Genomic DNA, 17,938 nt, shown 5'->3' with positions numbered 1-17,938 from the left:
ATCTCAGCGATCACTGCCTCATTGCCTGCATCCGCTACATCACTGTCAAACGCTCCCTAAAACACTTCTGCAAGCAGGCCTTTCTAATCGACCTGGCCTGGGTATCCTGGAAGGATATTGACCTCATCCCGTCAGTCAAGGATGCCTGGTTGTTCTTTAAAAGTAATTTCCTCACCATCTTAAATAAGCATGCCCCTTTCAAAAAATGTAGAACTAAGAACAGATATAGCCCTTGGATCACTCCAGACCTGACTGCCCTCGACCAGCACAAAAATATCCTGTGGCGGACTGCACTAGCATCGAATAGTCCCTGCAATATGCAACTTTTCAGGGAAGTCAGGAACCAATACACGCAGTCAGCCAGGAAGGCTAGCTTTTTCAAACAGAAATTTGCATCCTGTAGCTCTAACTCCAAAAGGTTTTGGGACACTGTAAAGTCCATGGAGAATAAGAGCACCTCCTCCCAGCTGCCCACTGCACTGAGGCTAAATTTCAATAAGCATTTCTCTACGGCTGGCCATGCTTTCCTCCTGGCTACCCCAACCCCGGCCAATAGCTCCACACCCCCTGCAGCTACTTGCCCAAGCCTCCCCAGCTTCTCCTTCACCCAAATCCAGATAGCAGATGTTCTGAAAGAGCTGCAAAACCTGGACCCATACAAATCAGCTGGGCTAGACAATCTGGACCCTATCTTTCTAAAATTATCCGCCGCCATTGTTGCAACCACCTTTACCAATCTGTTCAACCTCTCTTTCGTATAGTCCGAGAAAGATTGGAAAGCTGCCGCGGTCATCCCCCTCTTCAAAGGGGGTGACACTCTAGACCCAAACTGTTATAGACCTATATCCATCCTGCCCTGCCTTTCTAAAGTCTTCGAAAGCCAAGTTAATAAACAGATCACTGACCATTTCAATCACCGTATTCTTATCGGCAGACTCAACAGCCTTGGTTTCTCAAACGACTGCCTTGCCCGGTTTACCAACTACTTCTCAGACAGAGTTCAGTGTGTCAAATCGGAGGGCCTGTTGTCCGTACCTCTGGCAGTTTCTATGGGGGTACCACAGGGTTCAATTCTCGGGCCGACTCTTTTCTCTGTATATATCAACGATGTCGCTCTTGCTGCGGGTGATTCCCTGATCCACCTCTACGCAGACGACACCATTCTGTATACATCTGGCCCTTCTTTGGACACTGTGTTAACTAACCTCCAAAAGAGCTTCAATGCCATACAGCACTCCTTCCGTGGCCTCCAACTGCTCTTAAARGCTAGTAAAACCAAATGCATGCTTTTCAACRGTTGGCTGCCCGCACCCGCCCACCCGACTAACATCACTTCCCTGGATGGCTCTGACTTAGAATATGTGGACAACTACAAATACCTAGGTGTCTGGCTAGACTGTAAACTCTCCTTCCAGACTCATATTAAACATCTCCAATCCAAAATTAAATCTAGAATTGGCTTCCTATTTCGCAACAAAGCCTCCTTCACTCACGCCGCCAAACATACCCTCGTAAAACTGACTATCCTACCGATCGTCGACTTCGGCGATGTCATTTACAAAATAGCTTCCAATACTCTACTCAGCAAACTGGATGCAGTCTATACAGTGCCATTCGTTTTGTCACCAAAGTCCCTTATACCACCCACCACTGCGACCTGTATGGTCTAGTCGGCTGGCCCTCGCTACATATTCGTCACCAAACCCACTGGCTCCAGGTCATCTATAAGTCTATGCTAGGTAAAGCACCGCCTTATCTCAGCTCACTGGTCACGATAACAACACCCACCTGTAGCACGCGCTCCAGCAGGTATATCTCGCTGGTCGTCCCCAAAGCCAACACCTGCTTTGGCCGCCTTTCCTTCCAGTTCTCTGCTGCCAATGACTGGAACTAATTGAAAAAAAAATCGCTGAAGCTGGAGACTTATATTTCCCTCACTAACTTTAAACATCAGCTATCTGAGTAGCTAACCGATCGCTGCAGCTGTACATAGCCCATCTGTAAATAGCCCACCCAATCCACCTACTTCATCTCCATTCTGTTTTTATTTTGCACACCAGTATTTCTACTTGCACATCACCATCTGCTCATCTATCACTCCAGTGTTAATTTGCTAAATTGTAATTACTTCGCTACTACGGCCTATTTATTGCCTTACCTCCTCACGCCATTTGCACACACTGTATATAGACTTTTTCCCCCCCAATTGTGTTATTGACAGTACGCTTGTTTATTCCATGTGTAACTCTGTGTTGTTGTTTGTGTTGCACTGCTTTGCTTTATCTTGGCCAGGTCGCAGTTGTAAATTAGAACTTGTTCTCAACTGCCCTACCTGGTTAAATAAAGGTGAAATAAAAATAATAATTTTAAAAAGCAGGTGTCCACATACTTTTGGTCAGGTAGTGTAAAACTGCAGAAATTGTGGCAAAGAAATTAACTTTATGTCCAAAATACAAAGTGTTATGTTTGGGGCAAATCCAACACAAAACATCGCTGAGTACCACTCTTCGTATTTTCAAGCATAGTGGTGGCTGCATCATGTTCTTAGTATGCTTGTCATCGGCAAGGACTATGGAGTTTTTAAGGATAAAAATAAACGGAATAGAATAAGCACAGGCATAATCCTAGAGGAAAACCTGGTTCAGTCTGCTTTCCAACAGACACAGAGACAAATTCAACTTTGAACAGGACAATAACCTAAAACACAAGGCCAAATACACACTGTAGTTGCTTACCAAGACGACATTGAATGTTCCTGAGTGGCCTAGTTACAGTTTTGACTTAAATCAGCTTGAAACTCTTTTCTCTGTATATATCAACGATGTCGCTCTTGCTGCGGGTGATTCCCTGATCCACCTCTACGCAGACGACACCATTCTGTATACATCTGGCCCTCTGTCTTTGGACATCTGTGTTTACTAACCTCCAAAGAGCTTCAATGCCATACAGCACTCCTTCCGTGGCCTCCAACTGCTCTTAAATGCTAGTAAAACCAAATGCATGCTTTTCAACTGTTGGCTTTGACAAAGCTTGAATAATAAAAAAAAATAATTAAGTGCAAATATTGTACAATCCATGTGTGTAAAGCTCTTAGACTTACCTAGAAAGACTCACAGCTGTAATCACTGACAAAGATGATTCTAACATTGACTCAGGGGTGTGAATACCTATGTAAATGAGATACAGTATTTCTGTATTTAATTTTCAATAAATTAGCTAATATTTCTAAAAATCTGTTTTCACTTTGTCATTATGGGGTATTGTGTGAATATGTTGTGTATGTGTGATAAAAAAAAAACATATATTTAATCCATTTTGAATTCAGGCTGTAACACAACAAAATGTGGAATAGGTCATGGGCTATGAATCCTTTCTGAAGGCACTGTAAATACTGTCTGTTTTCTGATTTAGCGCATATGACTGTTTCTCAGGCTGTTGGAATTTGAGCATTGTGAGTACTTGTTATAAGATCAATAACACATTGACATTTCATATTAAATGTGATTTGTACACAAATCAATTGTTGCTAAACCTCCCATAAAAGGGTTTTAGATCACTCAATTATTTTCAAATCATTCAAATTGTCATCATGTACAACAGTAAGGAAAATACAAGGTCGTCATTGGCACACATCTCAAGGGGAAACCATTGGTGCATCTATTTTTACGGTGGCAAGATGTGGAAGCCAACCACCTCTCCCCTCCCTTCAGGTTGTTTACTGTATGTGTCCAGAATACACATGTGCCCTTGGCTTGTGTCCCAAATGACACCCTTTTCCCTACATAGTGCACTACTTTTGACCAGAGCCCTATGATACCTGGTCAAAAGTAGTGCACTGTATAGGGAATAGGGTGCCATTTTGAGACATAGCCTGGGTATGTTCACCATGACATTTAAGACCCCGTCAAAAGACTGAATATATTAATGAGTTTATTTCCAAATACCCCACTCAGCCAATTCATTAATCCTTCACTTCAATGATAAGAACTACGGTTGTATTTATACCAATCTGAGGAGAAAACAATGAGTATGCTAATGAAAAAATGAAAAGTCCTCCATTAGGATTTGCAATGACTAATAGGAGCCTCGATATCTACTTGATGCTGTAAACCCTTGCTGACGGTAATACTTCAGAGGACCTTCTGTGGTACAATGTAATACACTTGTTGTTCTGTATGGCTCAGGTGATAGAGCATGGCGCTTGTACCACCAGGTTTGTGGGTTCGATTCCCGGGGCCACCCATGCGTAAAATGTATATACGCATGACGGTAAGTCGCTTTGGATAAAAGCATCTGCTAAATGTGATACATTACTTGTACATTGTGTTACGGTATGCTGGCATTAAGTATATGGAATGTTTCTTTATACAGTTAAAAAACACTCTATGCTCTGAGGTGCCATGGTGGGCAACGATGATGCCATCAAAACGCCACAACTTGTGTCGGATGCTGGTCTAATCGTAGCACTGCTAACTATGCCCCTTGTGACATGGGTTCGAACCCCGCATTTGCCTTCATAGCTACACTGAACGTAGAAAACATTAGGAACACCTTCCCAATATTGAGTTTTTTAACCTCAATTCGTCGGGGCATGGACTCTACAAGGTGTCGAAAGCGTTCCACAGGGAGCTGGGCCATGTTGACTCCAATGCTTCCCACAGCTGTGCCAAGTTGGCTTAATGTCCTTTGGGTGGTGGACCATTCTTGATACACACGGGAAACTGTTGAGCGTGAAAAACCCAGCAGCATTGCAGTTCTTGACCCAAACCGGAGCGCCTGGTACCTACTACCATACCCCGTTCAAAGGCACTTAAATATTTTGTCTTGCCCATTCAACCTCTGAATGGCACACATACACAATTATTGCCTCAAGACTTAAAAATCCTTCTTTAACCTGTTTCCTCTCCGGGCCGCCCCCTGTTGTAGGTCCGCGGACCAATCCAAGTTTATCATTTGACCAAGAAGGAGAGTGATGGAGTGCTGCATCAGATGACCTGGCCTCAACAATCACACGACCTAAACCCAATTGAGATGGTTTGGGATGAGTTGGACATCAGAGTGAAGGAAAAGCAGCCAACAAGTGCTCAGCATATGTGGGATCTCCTTCAAGACTGTTGAAAAATCATTCCAGGTGAAGCTGGTTGAGAGAATTCCAAGAGTGTGCAAAGCTGTCATCAAGGCAAAGGGTGGCTACTTTGAAGAATCTCAAATATAAATATATTTTGATTTGCTTAACACTTTTTTGGTTACTACATGATTCCATATGTGTTATTTCATAGTTTTGATGTCTTCACTATTATTTTCCTACCCAATATTAGAAAATAGTAAAAATAAATAAAAACCTTGAATGAGTAGGTGTGTCCAAACTTTTGACTGGTATATATATATATATATATATATATATATATATATATATATTATATATATATATATTATATTAAAAATGTACTTGTTTTTGTCACCACTCTGATCTGTTTCACCTGTCTTTGTGATTGTCTCCACCCCCTCCAGGTGTCGCACATCTTCCCCATTATCCCCTGTGTATTTAGACCTGTGTTTCTGTTGCCAGTGTGTCATTTGTTCAAGCCTACCAGCGTTTAGTGTCTCAGCTCCTGCCTTTTCCAGTTTCTCTTTTCTCGCCCTCTTGGTTTTGACCCTTGCCTGTCCTGACTCCGAGCCGCCTGCCTGACCACTCTGCCTGCCCCTGAGCCTGCCTGCCGACCTGTACCTTTGCCCCCCTCTGGATTACCAACCTCTGCCTTACCCTGACCATAAGCCTGTCTGCCGCCGGTACTGCTGCCCCACCTCTGGTTTACTGACCCTGCTTGCCTTGACCTGTCTATTGCCTGCCCTGTTGGGATATTAAACTATTGTTTATTCGATGTGGTCTGCATCTGGGTCTTACCATCATACCTGATAGTTTTGGAAAGAAAAGCAAAAAATGTTGTCCATTAAAATAACATCAAATTGATCAGAAATATAGTGTAGACATGGTTAATGTTGTAAAGGACTTTTGTTGCTGGAAACGGCAGCATTCTAAATGGAATATCTACAGAGGCCCATTATCAGCAACCATCACTCCTGTGTTCCAATGGCACGTTGTGTTAGCTAATCCAAGTTTATAATTTTAAAAGGCTAATTGATGATTAGAAAACCCTTTTGCAATTATGTTAGCACAGCTGAAAACTGTTGTTCTGGTTAAAGAAGCAATAAAACTGGCAAAACACCAGTCTCAACGTCAACAGTGAAGAGGCGACTCCGGTATGCAGGCCTTTTAGGCAGAGTTGCAAAGAAAAAGCCATATCTCAGACTGGCCAATAAAAAGAAAAGATTAAGATGGACAAAAGATCACAGACACTGGACAGAGGAAGTCTGCCTAGAAGGCCAGCATCCCGGAGTCTCCTCTTCACTGTTTTCACTGAACAACAGTTTTCAGCTGTGCTAACATAATTGCAAAATGGTTTTCTAAGGATCAATTAGCCTTTTAAAATGATAAACTTGGATTAGCTAACACAACATGCCATTGGAACACAGGAGTGATGGTTGCTGATAATGGGCCTCTGTATGCCTATATAGATATCCCATACAAAAATCTGACGTTTCCAGCTACAATAGTGATTTACAACATTAACAATGTCTACACTGTATTTCTGATCAATTTTATGTTATTTTAATGGACAGAAAATGTGCTTTTCTTTCAAAAACAAGGACCTTTCTAAGTGACCCCAAACTTTTGAACGATAGTGTATATCGTTTTTTTTTTTTAGGAACTCAATCTCAATTTATAATAGAATACATAAGGTGCAATTTCGAAATTTGGTTGTGCATAAGCAGTCACTCAATTAGTCAATTTTTAGATTGATAAGTCAGTATAGCGGCCACCTATCTAAACGTGTAGGAAGCATTGCTGAATTACCGACCGGGGTGGGGCATTGATCATCAGTTACCATATTAAAAAACGGCAAACATTTGCCTCCACCCTATGGCAACGTGTAGAATTGCAGGAAATTAGCTGTATAACTGCACATTTTTCTCTCTGCCCCACGGCAAAATGAGTAGAATTGCATGAAATGAGTAAAATAAATTGCTAAATATTGTTGCTCAATGGTTTTAACAAGCGACATCAATAAGGGCTCATAGCTTTCACATGGTCAGTGTGTGTCACGGAAAGAGCAGGTGTTCCTAATGTTTTGTACACTCAGTGTATATTCCTCTACCTATCCATCTCCCCCTCTCATTTATGACTTTCTATCTAAATAAAGAGAATTGACTCATAACTGTGGTTTAATAGCCAATCAGAGAAACCGCATGAGCCAATCAAGGCCTCCCATCCTGGGGATAACAAGTCTGTGGAGTAATTATGACAACAGGGAGTCAAGATGGAGACCCAATCTGAGTGTGTTTCTTCCCCTGGGGGATCCACACATGTGCAAGAGCCTGCTACCTACCTACCAACCATTGACACACACACAGCAAGAGCCTTCTCTCCGAATTGGACTGATTACTCTGACAAACATCTGTCACCTACTGCGTCTGTGCATACATTAAACCAACTTATCACTCTCAAAGTTCACACTGCTTGATTGACAGAGGGCTAATCGCTGCTGCGAGATTCATGCATTTTTACCGGCAGATATTACCACGGGAAAAAGACTACAGTAGGTCGATAACGTGTCGGCATGAATCGATGAAGATTTCCAAATCAGTCCATCCCATACTACCGCCTTGCTCAGACAAACTCTTATACCCCTCTCTCTCCTTAGCCTAATGTCTCTGTTGTCGGCCGCTATAATCACCCTTGACAATCGTTGAGCAATTAAAGTGTGGTAGCATTTTCTTTTATAGTGCCCAATACTTTGAAAGTACCATTGAAAAACCATATTACTTAGATTGCTGTTTTTTACTCAAGTTATTTCATGGAATTAACGCGCTAAATCGGTGTAATCCACATTTTTGTTAATCTAACCGTCAAAACTTTGTTGATGGTGACAAATTATAGATTTTCATTTCATAATTGCCTTTTGATCATTCCTATGACAATATCCCACTTTCCACACTGAGATGGAACGTGCCAAATATGTCTTGAGCGTAAGCGTAAACAAAGCATAAGCAAAGACACTGAGGGGATATGCAAAGAGTCATATTCATTAGTGTTAAGAAAAAGGCCTATAATTGTAGTACGCACAACAAACAATGATTGTTACTTTGCAACACTGATCAACCAAACTGAATGTCATATATGAATGACTGGCGGCACAAAAATAACTTGTGTTTGAGTGACATTGAAAATTAGCCACAAACACACATGGTATTCCTCAGGTAATTTATGGCGTTCAACCGCACAGAAATCCAGTGGAATCGCACAGAAATATGATAATTTCATCCGATTCTGCATGTTACCTTTCAAGTACAAAGAAAACATTTGAAAAGTGCCAAGTGAACTCCATGCGTGACTCATCAACATTTGGGCACAGAAATGGAAACTGACCCCAAAAGCACAGGAAAGAAAAAGAAAAAGAAAATAAAACTTTCAACAGCGATAAAAGGGAAAAAAACTTGCCAGGTAGTTTGCTGCAGTCACACCCGGGTATGTAAGATCAAAACGGGTAACCAGTGCAGGCTGCAAGTAAAATGTGAAAGACAACATCACTCGTAAGTCAGGAAGACAAAAGAGAGACGATTAATACATAAAGATAGAGAGCTGCAGGCTATTCTGGTACTTACAGTATACTGTCATACCCAGTCATACTGCATGTGCCACAGAGGGCAAGAAATAGAAAGAGAGAGAGAGAGAGAGAGAGAGAGAGAGAGAGAGAGAGAGAGAGAGAGAGAGAAAACAGGAGGATGCAGGAGAACAATGTTAGGTTTGAATGAGGATGAGAGGAAGTGATAGAGTCTTACTTCCTGCATATGAGCCAATAAGGAAGAGCCAATAAGGAAGCACCCTTTGGGGACAGATTTACCCATGTCTAAAGTCTGCAACTGTTTCATTCCCTTAATATTGTAACTGTTCTTAAGGGAATGGAAGACTGACAACAGACACAAACTTCTGGTTAAAAAAATGCTCAGTAAACATTGCATTATGTTGCTATAGCAACAGCACTAATTTGAATTTGTATGTTGGTTTACAAAGTAATCATTTCCAAAAGAACACTCAATAGAGTAATCCTAGACCACAACCCTAAACACCACCCAAATCAAGCTAGTGCGTCCTATGCACTGCTAAATGCTACTACTGTAAATTGTCGTAGCAACTTATCTTTCCTTGTAAATTCTGTGAGTTTGAGGGACTAACTAAAGAAAAAACTGTCTGGGAAAATTGTCTGATATTACCTGAATCAAAATTTGCTCAAAAAACACGGAGGTTTTCGTTCACAGKCTGTCAAAAGATTCCATGCGGCTGTCATAGCAGCTACAGGGCCGCTTGTTTTACAGTGTTGTGTCAAATCCAAGACCTGCTGTGTCCATTGATATGTCGTTGCCATGTTTTGAGATCTTCTGTCAAAACAGAGTAGAGCTAAGACGGGCAGCATTTTCTCACTTTGCTGTCAGTATAGTTGTTAAGCTGTTATTATCCTGTTCTCACAAGGACACTGGGATGTCACATGTCATTTTCAATAAAATAGATTTAACTTTGAAAAAACATTGGTCAAATAACGCCGCAGATTTTCAGCAACCCTAAGTTACGAAACTTGAATCAAATCCAGACAAAAATATTGAGTGTCTTTGTGACAGTTGACTGCAACTGTTGAGGCAAAGGTATACACATACACACAGAGAACACAACAGTATGTGTGATTTCTCTTCCATCCCTCTGTTATGTGTTACAGTTTGGAAATTGGTGCCCTGTGGGCCCTAGTCAAAAGTAGTACACAAAATTCACAGTGTACAAAACATTAAGAACACGTTCCTAACATTGAGTTTTGCTTTGACTCCAATGCTTCCCACAGTTGTGTCAAGTCGACTGGATGTCCTTTGGTTGGTGGACCATTCTTGATACACATGGGAAACTGTTGAACGTGAAAAATCCAGCAGAGTTGCAGTTCTTGACACAAACCGGTGCGCCTGGCACTTACTACCATATCCCGTTAAAAGGCACTTAAATATTTTGTCTTTCCCATTCACCCTCTGAATGGCACACATACACAATCCATGTCTCAATTGTCTCCCGAGTGGCGCAGCGCTCTAAGGCACTGCATCTCAGTGCTTGAGGCGTCACTACAGACACCCTGGTTCGAATCCAGGCTGTATCACAACCAGCCTTGATTGGGACTCCCACAGGGCGGCGCACAATTGGCCCAGCATCGTCCGGGTTTGGCTGGTGTAGGCCGTCATTGTAAATAAGAATTTGTTCTTAACTGATTTGCCGAATTAAATACAACATTTAAATAACGTCTCAAGGCTTATCTACTACACTGATTGGAGTGGATTTAACAAGTGACGTCAATAAAGGATCATAGTGTTAGAATATTCTAAGATAAATACACAACGCAGACGACTAAAGGTCAAGAGGGAATTTACGATCAATGGAAATAGTTGTTTTTCAGTTCAACATCTGTTTAGAATCGGTGTATGGGGTTCTCGTTGGAACAAGTGGTCGACTATGTTGGAGGCTACTAACATCATCATACAACGTGGCAAACCATGTAATCCAGCTACTCTGATGCTTCCTCCAGACACCACATTACTTGAACACGACTGTTGTGAGTTGGTTTCGGATCAGCCCTCTGATGGGTTTACTAAGAGTCATCCGTTGGAAAACCCTGAGTTTATCTTATACACAGACGGTTCAAGCATTGTGGAGGGGGGTGTGAGGAAGGCAGGCTGGGCAGTTACTACAATGGACAATGTGATAGTGACAGACACGTTACCTGCAGGAGCATCCAGCACAGATGGCGGAATTGGTGGCTTTGACAGAAGCATGTAAACAGGCTGAAGGAAAAACAGCTAATATCTACACAGACTCAAGGTATGCTTTCGGGGGTACCCATGATTTTGGATAAATATGGAAAAACAGAGGATTCATGACATCACTGGGAGCTCCTGTGAAGAATGGACCAGAGGTGATGGCTCTACTGAACGCTCTCCAGTTGCCGGCACAAGTTGAAATTTTGAAAATGAAAGCACATGGAAAAAATCTTTACAGACGAGAGTAAAGGTAACGACCTGGCTGACAGAGCTGCCAAGGCGGCTGCCAAGAGAACACCTCTGTCCCCTAAACTGATGAGGAAATACACCGTGGATACATTGCAACACATTAGAGACATGCAAAGCAATGCACCAAAAGATGAAGTGTGGGAATGGGTGGCTGCAGGATGCAAACACATAACAAAACCACAGGGTTGAGTCCGTTTGAGGTCGTCACAGGTCGACCCATTTACTACCAGGCTCGTTAGATTTGACAAAGGCAGACGTACACATTATGAGTAAAACAATGTTTAACTATTGCATACAACTTTCTAAGGCAGTAGGGGAAGCAGACAGACAAGTAAAAGAGGTGTGGGGAATAACTCCCGAGGGGGGACATGACGTAGTGCCAGGACAGTGGGTGATGGCAAAAAAATGCAACAGACACATTAAGGCGAAAATGGGAAGGTCCTTAACAAGTTTTGTTCATAACAAGGTCAGCATTAAAAGTCCAGGGCAAATCACGATTGATACATGTTACTCATTGCAAAGGTGTCAATTTTGATGACAAAGTGGAGCCTGGAGAATAAAGAACTGATTGATTAGCAGTCGGGAACCAATCTCAGGTGAAGAAGCATAGTAAGATGATCAGAATCTGATAAGCTTCTATGTTGTACACCGCAGTCATCATATTAGGGATATCTAGGTGAAATGTCCACTTTTTCCTGAAAATCGGGACATGCTTACTTAGGGAAATCTAAGTGAAATATCAATTTCTCTTGAAACCAGGATATGTTACTTTCACTTCGTTACAGGTTATGAGAATCTACAGTCTGAAGCTGCAGAAATATCCCCTGACCCAAGGTCAGTACCTGAAACGATACAAGATCACTGGTGAAGCGTTCAATAGAGACGTCCTTATCAACCAGTGGAACGGAAGAAGAATTCCTCACAACCGGCAGACTCTCTAATATAGTTATTTTATGTGGGACTGATACCGTGGTGGAACAGCTAGTCACTTTTAAAGGACTCTGTGAATGATTACCTTGCCAATAGGACGATTGAATATTATTGTTTTACAGAGAATTTTTTGGGGGGGTGAGTGTCATCCCAATACAGGATGTGGTAGGAATCGTAAGGGTCATCATCATCACACCTGTTAATACTTAGTTTCTATAACTTTGTGTGAAATCTATTTCGTATTGCAAAGGCAAATAAAATATACTCTTTGTGTTTTATAGAAATGCAAGGTGTTTAATGTGAATGATTTTATGCTTACAGCTAATGTTTTTTTATACTGTCGATGTTTTCTATTGTTTTCTAAAAATACATTTTAAGTATATGTATTTTTTAAATGGTCTAGGGGGGAGTGTAAGAATATTGTAAGATAAATACACAACGCAGAGGACTAAAGGTCAAGAGGGAATTTACGATCAATGGAAATAGTTGTTTTTCACTTCAACATCTGTTTAGAATCGGTGTATGGGGTTCCAGTTCGGGACTCATAGCTACATGTGGCAAGTTCTCATTGGTCCAAATTGTCTATTGAGCCTGAAACGGGATACTTGGTATTTGGCCATTGGCCCAGTTTTACTGCAAGGAATTCTAATTGGTCAACCAAAGGCTTGGGTATTAACTACATCCTTTGTTCAGTGGAGAAACATTGAGAACAGGGAAGAATAAACATCTCCCATCTACTTTCCAGCATAACAACTATGATTTGTTCTCTTTGAATAAATATATGGGGTCTGTGTTATTGAAGAATAACATCAACTGCTAACAATAGCTTTCACCTGGATACACCTGGTCTGCCTATTTCATGGACATAGCAGGTGTTCTTAATGTTTTGTACACTCAGTGTAGGTAATAGGGTGCCATTTCGGATGAAGCCACAGAATTGATCTGTTGCCTTATCTCTTAACAATCCAATCCAAAGAAGGTTAAAAAAAATGTCAGGGTGCTGCCAACTCTCATCAGATATTTCTTTATCTGAACTGGGGAAAGAGATGGGGAAAGTGAATACTAAAAAGTATTTCACAGTGAAATAATTAAATGTATGTGATACTATCCCACACAATCTCCAAATAATATTGAGGCATTTAAGCCCACAAAATATTACATCAGATACACAGGGTTCAAAAGAGCAGGCCTTAACAAGGAAAGTTACTGTCTATCAGTCAGGCAAGTCTTCAATCACATACTGTATACTGCAGGCCGATGTGCTATTCAACCACACCAGAGTACAGCACATTTAAGTTGACTTTAAAGAAAAAAAGTATGTCTTTTTTTGGCACTATTTTATGGTAGGGGAGAGTTGGGTAAGTTTAACCAAAGGGGTAAGTTGAGCCACCCTTGTTTGTAGGAAACCATACACAAAATGTATAATTTGACCACATATTTAGGAAGAGGTCATCATTTCATGGAGTCTGTGAAGGAAGAAACCACATGGAAAAAGTGATAAGCAAGTTAGGTCCAAAAACAGATTTTCAACAAGTCTAATGAATGTATTGCGTTAGAGGTTTAATGATGCTTGTATCTAAACCAACGTCGATCATTTTAAGATTGTTCCACACATCAGTTGAGTTCTCTATACGATTCCATTTAAGGTCCTAAACCTAACATGAAAGTGCATCCTTGTAGCTGTGTGGGCTAATATAGTCAAAATGGTTGCCTTGGAGTAAGTTGAGCCAATGGCAAGTTGAGCAAATTGAAATGTTTTCTTCCCAGGCTTAATTCAAGGCATTATTGCTGGGATACGAGGTAACAACAGGGCCTGGCCTATAGAAATATTTATTTATTTAAGTACTAAGTGTTTGTTAGGTGTTAAGCCGGTGTAAAAAAAAGATGATTAAAATGATTGAAAAACTTGCGATTGTGTTGAATTGTGTTTGGGAAATAAATATTAACATGGTTTTAAAAAGTTAGGTCATATTTAATTCAGAACAGAAATATGTAGGCAGCCTAACTTACACTGTCCTGCGGCTCAACTTACCCCATACCCGGGGTAAGTTGTGTGACAAGAGAACACTTTTTTTGGACAAGCTATGTTTTTAAAACTGTAATGTTAACATGAATTATGATGATTTCCAGGGATACACAGCATCCTGAAATATATGCAGATATACTGTAGTATCTTTGTTAGGAAGAATACTACATTTCCCTTGACAGAGTGATGCTGAATGTAATAAATGGCTCAACTTACCCCACTCTCCCCTACCTTAATCTAGATAATTAAGTATAAATGTGAATCTTATTAGTGGAATATGAATATCAGTTCTGTGCTGCTTTACCTTTGTTTTATTTTTCAAAAAACAAAACAAAGATTAAACTACAGCTATATTCGGCCAATGAGAGTTTCCTACAAAAAAAACATTTAATTATTTCAATCACATATTAAATGAACTACAATGAAATCGCAGACAAATCCAAATATCTTGTCACTCAACAATATAGCTCCTGTGATAGACTAACGTCCTGTCCAGGGGGTGTACTTGTACATCAAGCTGCCTCATGCTACAGAAACAGGACATAGTCTCAGACAAGGCTGCCTACTTACAAAAATCAAATGAAACTGTGAATGCTGTCTGTTACTATGTACACATTCTCCATTGATTCCCATTCTGGTCCCACATTGCCCCCAGCTGGCTCGTATTGTGTTCTGAGCTCAGGGGTGAAGTTTCCCCTAGGTACAGTTCAAGGATCAGCTTCTCCTCCCCCAATCCTAACCTTAACCATTGAGGGGGAAAATGATAAACTGACCCAAGACCAGTGTAGGGGAAACTTCACCCCTGCAGTGTGTGCTGAGCAACAATTGTTGTTTTAATTATGCTTATTTAAAACTGAACACTCAGCACCACCTGCTGTTCATTTACTTTATTACAGCCAGGAAACACTGAATTCAAATGACTAAGTAAAATCCAAGACAGTTGGCTTGCAAAGTAATCTCCTTAATAATTTCTCATTGGTTGAGTGCCATATCAACGACACTATCAATTACTTTATTTAACATGAATCAATGAATGTGTAAATCCTGTTCCATGAAGTCAAGCATGTCAGACATTTATTCCCCTTCTTAAATGTTAAATAACTTTTTAAGTACGTTAACAAGAGCATTATTCAGTATTATATCCCTTAAAAAACGAATTCAATCATTAGCTTTCTCTAGAAAAGTTTCTCAAATAGTCGAATGCATCCAACACAGATATGAAACAGCCCGTGTCGCATTTAAATAAAAACAGATTGCTTTCCACCCCGATCAGGAATTTTAGGCAGTGAACACATGGGTCATGTTCATTAGGGCATGTAAGGGACAGATCTAAATTTACTGGGGGGAGGGGCGGGTCCAACTCAAGATGTAATAAATAAAAATGCACCCCCTCGCCAAAGTAAAACACATTTTCACATGACCCTCCCCTTGTACTGTAAAATAAATTGAACACCCTCCACCCTCATATGATGAACTCAAAATAATTATAACTGGAGCGACCTTGCGTTTATAAACGTGGATATCGATTTTGCCACTTTCAGCATGCTTTTGTGGCACTGTCGATGCCACACAGAGCTCCGGGCCAGAAGGTTGAGGGTTCACCGACCACCACAGACGAGTTCACTCTCCCTGCCTGTTTCATTACACTATGATCAGAGCTGGCTGCAGGCAATGATCAGCTAGGGTAAAATCAGGTTTTCTAATTATGTAAAACATATAATACTAATTTTCCACCAACAGGTTACTGTGCTAATGCACCACACACACAACCAATAGACAAATKATTTACTGACTTCGGGCAGTTCAATATCACGGTTTGCGTTTTCAACACCACAATAAATAGACTATGTCAATCTTGACAAACAGAAAACACATCCCTCCCTACCTTAGGCTTACCCAGTATCGAAGGCTACCCGAATGTCAATCAACTTTTTGGTGTTTTGTAACAGATGTCTCTTTCCATTCATCAATTGGCCGCTGCACAATTTAGATTGAATGATTGATTGATTTGATTTGTCAGTTGAAAAAAATACATATATAGTGTACACAAATATTTTTTTAAGAGACCAGGATTGCACAATAAAGTCGGAGCCTTATTTCCATTGTGGTCCCTATTTGTTACATAAATACAGACACATTACAGAGATAGACGAAAACATGCTCAACCTCCAGATGAGTACGAGGGGGGAGTTTAAGTACAATTCTTACAAGCTTGTTTGGCTGGTAGTTTATTTTGAAGACGTTTGGGGCTGCTGGTGAACCATGATGTGCTGGCATAATCAAAGTGACATTGGACTAGAGCACTTGCCAGTCTTTAGGGTGTCTGTAGCTAGGTTTCCATCCAATTGGCAACAGATCTTCATGTGAATATTCTCTCAACCTTCATAAAAACAATATACCATTTCAGAGTGTCATTTAGGAAAATGTGGAGCTGGACAACATGACAGGGAAGATTTTAATTTACCGGACATTTGAGAAATGTAACGGACATCCATACGCATTCAGATTCAACCTGGCGCAGCCAGCACCATCAATAAACAATGGATGTTGGCAAAATGAGCCACATTTACATGTCCTTAAAAACAGTCTATTCCTTGTGTTTCAATGTGTAGCTTCTTTCCTAAAACAAGAATTGTCCACCTCACGGTTCAGCTATCAGAGGTTTGAGCACTATCTGTATCAGGGCATTGCATGCAAAGGCCTATAGGCTTTGGTGTCCACTGTATGATATTAATATTGAAATTAATATTGAAATAAATATATTATATATGTATATACACACAGTTGACAGTGCATGTCAGAGCAAAAACCAAGCCATGAGGTCGAAGGAATTGTCAATAGAGCTCGACACAGGATCGTGTCAAGGCACAGATCTGGGAAAGGGTACCAAAACATTTCTGCAGCATTGAAAGTCCTCAAGAACACAGTGGCCTCCATCATTCTTAAAATGGAGTTTTAAACCACCAAGACTCTTCCTAGAGCTGGCTGCCTGGCCAAACTGAGCAATCGGGGGAGAAGGGCCTTTGTCAGGGAGGTGATCAAGATCCTGATGGTCACTCTGACAGAGCTCTACAGTTCCTCTGAGGAGATGGGAGAACCTTCCAGAAGGACAACCATCTCTGCAGCACTCCACCAATCAGGCCTTTATGGTAGATTGGCCAGACGGAAGCCACTCCTCAGTAAAAGGCACATGACAGCCCGATTGGAGTTAGACAAAAGGCACCTAAAGACTTTCAGACCATGAGAAACAAGATTCTTTGGTCTGAAGAAACCAAGATGGAACTCTTTGGCCTGAATGCCAAGTGTCACGTCTGGAAGAAACCTGGCACCATCCCTACGGTGAAGCATGGTGGTGGCAGCATCAAGCTGTGGGGATGTTTTTCAGCGGCAAGGACTGCAAAACAAGTCAGGATCGAAGCAAAGATGAACGGAGCAAAGTACAGAGATCCTTGATGAACACCTGCTCCAGAGCGCTCAGAACCTCAGACAGGGGCGAAGGTCACCTTCCAACAGGACAACGACCCTAAGCACACAACAAAGACAACGCAAGAATGGCTTCGGGACAAGACTCTGAATGTCCTTGAGTGGCCCGGCCAGACCCCGGACTTGAACCCGATCGAACATCTCTGGAGAGAGCTGAAAAAAGCTGTGTAGCAACGCTCCCCATCCAACCTGACAGATTTTGAGAGTATCTGCAGAGAAGAATGGCATGATGGCGCCGGAGGGGATGGCTGCCGTCTTATCGGCTCTTAACCATCCATGCTATTTTGTTAGTTTTTTCGCGTTGTTCGTAACCTGTTTTGTCCATAATGTTGCTGCTACTGT

General features: G+C 41.2%; 1 protein-coding gene across 10 annotated transcripts in view; it reads right to left on the bottom strand.

Annotated features, from left to right (window-relative positions):
- Nucleotides 1–17,938, bottom strand: part of LOC111980729 (disks large homolog 2) — a 243,653-nt gene that overhangs the window by 152,927 nt on the left and 72,788 nt on the right. For 3 of the 10 annotated variants that reach the window (XM_070449291.1, XM_070449290.1, XM_070449293.1), the window contains one exon: nt 8,561–8,620. The exons of the other annotated variants lie outside the window; for them this stretch is intronic. In XM_070449291.1, the coding sequence (XP_070305392.1) occupies nt 8,561–8,620 (60 nt within the window). The remainder of the gene's footprint in view (nt 1–8,560; nt 8,621–17,938) is intronic. 10 annotated transcript variants of the gene reach the window in all.

This window comes from Salvelinus sp. IW2-2015, linkage group LG20, assembly GCF_002910315.2.
Source record: "Salvelinus sp. IW2-2015 linkage group LG20, ASM291031v2, whole genome shotgun sequence".
NCBI lineage: Eukaryota > Metazoa > Chordata > Actinopteri > Salmoniformes > Salmonidae > Salvelinus > Salvelinus sp. IW2-2015.
The sequence above is the reverse complement of the archived record's forward strand: the minus strand, read 5'-3'. Positions and strand labels throughout refer to the sequence as shown.